Genomic DNA, 4,109 nt, shown 5'->3' with positions numbered 1-4,109 from the left:
CGCCTCAGTCAGCTGAGGGTCACGTGGGCGCGGCCCGGGAGCCGGGCGGCCTGCAGTCGGCCGGGTGCGCGCAGAGCCGGAGAGCGGGGTTCGGGCTGCGGGGCTCCGGGCAGCGCCCGCTCGGTGGGGCTCGGGTGGCTCACGATGCGCGACGGGCAGGGCAAGGCGCGGGCCCCGGAGCCCCAGCTCNTGGTAGGGGGGCAGGGCGCAGAGGGGGGCGCTGCCCTGGTGGGCCCCGGGACCAGCCGTCCTAGTCCAAGCCCGGCTCTGGCCGCAGGGAGGATCTGTGGGTGCGCGGAGGCCGCATTCTGGACCCCGAGAAGCTGTTCTTCGAGGAGCGGCGAATGGCCGATGAGCAGCGGGACTGCGGGGGCTGCATCCTGGCGCCTGGCTTCATCGACGTGCAGATCAACGGTGCGGCCTGGGGCTTAGGGGCTGGGGCTCCAGAGAAGGTGGGCCGGGTGTCGTGAACCTCCGTCTTTGTGGCCGTAGGCGGGTTTGGCGTTGACTTCTCTCAGGCCACGGAGGACGTGGGTTCCGGAGTCGCCCTGGTTGCCCAGAGGATCTTGTCGCATGGAGTCACCTCTTTCTGCCCCACTTTGGTCACCTCACCCCCGGAGGTTTATCACAAGGTGAGGTCAGGTTTCTGTCTCAAGGGAAGGGGGCTGCAGAAGTAGCACTTCTTTAATTTTCAAACCTGCCCTGCCACGCCACGAACACCCCTTGGCACCTGGGTCTGGCCTCACCCGCCCCAGGCCTGGGGTCCTGCGTCTAGGCCCAGCCTCCAGGGTTTCCCCCACCCGCAGGCGGCCCCACTGCCTCTGCAGCCCTTCCCACAGGCGTTTGTGTGTATTGTCTCTGTCTTCGGGGCTGCAAGTCCTCTCCGTCCTGCACCCTGGCCGCCTCCAGGCTCCAGAAGCCGATTGCTGGAACTTTCTGGATTGCCCCCTCTGTAGTTGCATCTCAGGCTCATCCCCCCTCACTTGTCTGTGTTGTGTGACTCCACTAGACGTGCCTTCCAGAAAGAAGCTTGTTGTCCGCCCCTGCCACCCCTTCCATCCCCCGCTGCTGCTCTTGTAGCTCTACCCCCCCCCACCCTTCCACTTCCTCCCCTGCCTGCACCTCCCTGTAGACGTTTTCACTTCTAGGCAGACTCTCCGGTTTTATCCCCCACCCTGGCGTCTTATTGGGTTTTCTTCTGGCTGTGACTGCGTATGGTAGCCCTTAGGGAGCACGTGGTATTCATCGTGCCTCTTTACTGCTGGACGCTTCACGGGTTTTGACAAGCGTGGATGCTTCCTTACCGGGGTTGAGCTGGGGAAGGGCGACAGTGGCTCTTTAACGCCCTGTCTTGGTTTCAGCGAGCTGTGTTCTCCAGCACAGGGTCCTCTCTGCGATTATGGGCCACGTTGCCTGTCACGCGGGGGGCGGGGGGGGGGTGTCCTGGGTGTGTGGACGCACAGTATGAGTTGGGTGCTGCGGGAGTCTGGGTGTGGCCTTCGGGTTTGGTCCTGGCCCCTGAGTTCATCTATCATGGGGGGCACACGAGACCGTCCTTACTGTGTCGGAGCCTCCATTTTCCAAACCTAAGTTCCCACCACGCTTATCGCTTGGGGCCGTGGGGCGCTCAAGCACTGTGGGCGGTACTACCCTCTTCAACACGTGGAGAATTGCCAGTTGGGGGTATTCTCCTGGAAATTTCCCCCAGGCCTCCCATCACAGAGTCAGATGTTACCAACTAAGCCCACCTTCCTGTTGCAAACCACCTGGGTCTGTGTTTTTTCCCTTGGTCATCGAGCCCTGCTGGGTCCCGGCCGGAATCTGGGAACAGGCCCACCGTGTTGTCCTTCCCCTTCCCAGGCCCCGGCAGCGAGGCCTCGAGCTGTCGCCTAGTCTCCCACCTGCTGGCCCTGCTCAGCCACAGTGGCCTTCCCGGGGACGGGGCTGGCACCCCACTCAGCCCCACCCCTTCACCCCTCCGAGCATTCCTGCCCTACCCGCCCTCTCCCCGGGTGCGTTCCAGCCATTCTGGGCCGTTCTCTCGCCTGTGCCCAGGCTCTGCCTGAAGGGCCTTTGCCTTGTTTTATCTTGTTCTCCTGTTGCCTCCTTTTTGGATCTGGGACTGGCTCTGCTGTGTCCGTGGGTTCAGCAGCGCATTTGAGGCCTCTTTTTCTAAGAGAGGGAGTTTTTGGTGACTAGGGTGCCCGGCTTAGTTTTCTTCTCTGTCTTTAATGTTTATTTCCTTGTTTAGAGAGAACGTGGGCGCACAAGCTGGAGAGGGGCAGAGAGAGAGGGAGAGAGAATCCCTAGCAGGCTCTGTGCTTTTAGCCTGTGCTGTCAGCACAGAGCCTGACTCGGGGCTCAACGTCACGAACCGTGAGATCCTGACCTGAGCTGAAACCAAGAGTCGGACACTTAACCTAAGATTGAGCCCCCCAGGCGCCCGTGTAGTTTATGTCTTCTTGCTGGTACTTGTCACTCTCCACGACCGCTCGTAGGATGAAAGCCTTGGACAGCAGAAAGTAACATCCTGGCGGCCTGTGAGTGTGAAAATTTCATTCCAGTATCATCTTAGGCACTATGGGCCTGTTCACATAGATATCTTCCCTCCCCCATCCACCCACCTCCTTCCAGAGCTGGCTCACACTGGGCAGAACTGTGCTGCTCTGTCAGAAGTTACCCACGTCCCTTATCATCGTTTTCTGGCCCACTGAGACCACCTGCTCTTTTTCTGGGGCCTCCTTCAGTCTTACTGAAGTGTTCTCTGCTTCCGGTCCGTCCTCTGCTTAGCCAAGATCTGCTGCCTCTTCAGGTGGCAGCCAAGCCTTTGCCTCTGACCTCATACACCCTCTACGCTTTGACCTTTCCCACTGCTTTCCTGCCTGGAACACGCCTCGTTTTCCTTACCTCCACGCTGTTGTTTATTCTCCCCTCCCTACTCAGCACTCTTTATCTTTCCCTTGTGGAACTCAGGTTTGTTTTGAAGTATGAAGTGAACTCTGAGCATCGTGCTCAGGCGTCACCTCGGGTTCAGAACATGAGACCTGGACTTGGGCCGGATACCTTCCTAGAGGTTCCCTCATGAGAGGAGCGCCTGTGAGACTGGGCGGGGACAACAGCCAGTGACGGGCACAGCATCGAGCGGGTCCCCTGTCCCCGTGTGGCGGTCCCAGTGCGGGCTGTCTGCAGAACCCCATAGAACATATCACAAGGACTTCTTGGGAAAGACAGGACCCAGGGATTTACCCACACGTCCATCCGTCCCGTGGGCTGGGGTACCCGCTCCCTGCCCATCTGACCGGAGCCCCGTGTCTGGCACTAAGCTCTCTTGGAAGACTTTGGAGAGCGCTCCAGGATGGGGCCTGACACTTGTCACAACGGGGTCGCCTGGTGCAACGTGGGCTTATCCTCCACAGATGGCTGAGGGCAAGGGTTGAGAGGGTGTGTTCGAGGGGGAAAAAATCTATTCTGGAAAAACTCATCTCTTATCTTTTTTAAGTTTATTGATTTGTTTTGAGAGAGAGTGGGGGAGGGTTAGAGGGAGAGAGAGAGAATGCCAAGCAGGCTCCTCATTGTCAGCCCCGAGGCTGATGCGGGGCTTGACCCCACGAACTGTGAGATCATGACCCGAGTAGAAAGAAAGAGTAGGTTACTTAATGGACTGAGCCACCCGGTTTAATGTTTGTTTGTTTGTTTGTTTGTTTGTTTTTTAATTTTTTTAATGTTTTATTTATTTCTAGGAGAGAGAGAGAGACAGCGTGAGCAGGGGAGGGTCAGAGAGAGAGGGAGTCACAGACTGAAACAGGCTCCAGGCTCTGAGCTGGCAGTCAGCACAGAGCCCGACGCGGGGCCCGAACCCACGAACCGCGAGATCATGACCTAAGCGAAAGTCGGACGCTTAACCGACTAAGCCACCCAGGCGCCCCTTAATGTTTATTTTTGAGAGAGAGAGGGGACACTGAATGTGAAGCAGCTCCAGGCTCTGAGCTGTCAGCACAGAGCTGGACGCGGGGCTCGAACTCCCGAGCTGTAAGATCATGACCTGAGCTGAAGTTGGATGCCTAACTGACTGAGCCACTCAGGCGCCCCTTTTCTTTTTTTCCTTTTTT

At 58.4% G+C, this 4,109-nt stretch overlaps 1 protein-coding gene across 1 annotated transcript in view; it reads left to right on the top strand.

The window, feature by feature from the left end:
- Positions 1-144: 144 nt before the first annotated feature.
- Positions 145-4,109, top strand: part of AMDHD2 (amidohydrolase domain containing 2) — a 9,408-nt gene continuing 5,443 nt past the window's right edge. The window contains exons 1-3 of the mRNA XM_077762775.1: positions 145-192; positions 255-414; positions 493-632. Of these exons, the coding sequence (XP_077618901.1) occupies positions 145-192; positions 255-414; positions 493-632 (348 nt within the window). The remainder of the gene's footprint in view (positions 193-254; positions 415-492; positions 633-4,109) is intronic.

This window comes from Crocuta crocuta, unplaced genomic scaffold, assembly GCF_008692635.1.
Source record: "Crocuta crocuta isolate KB4526 unplaced genomic scaffold, BGI_CrCroc_1.0 scaffold234, whole genome shotgun sequence".
NCBI classification, from domain to species: domain Eukaryota; kingdom Metazoa; phylum Chordata; class Mammalia; order Carnivora; family Hyaenidae; genus Crocuta; species Crocuta crocuta.
This window is presented reverse-complemented; position numbering and strand designations above follow the sequence as displayed.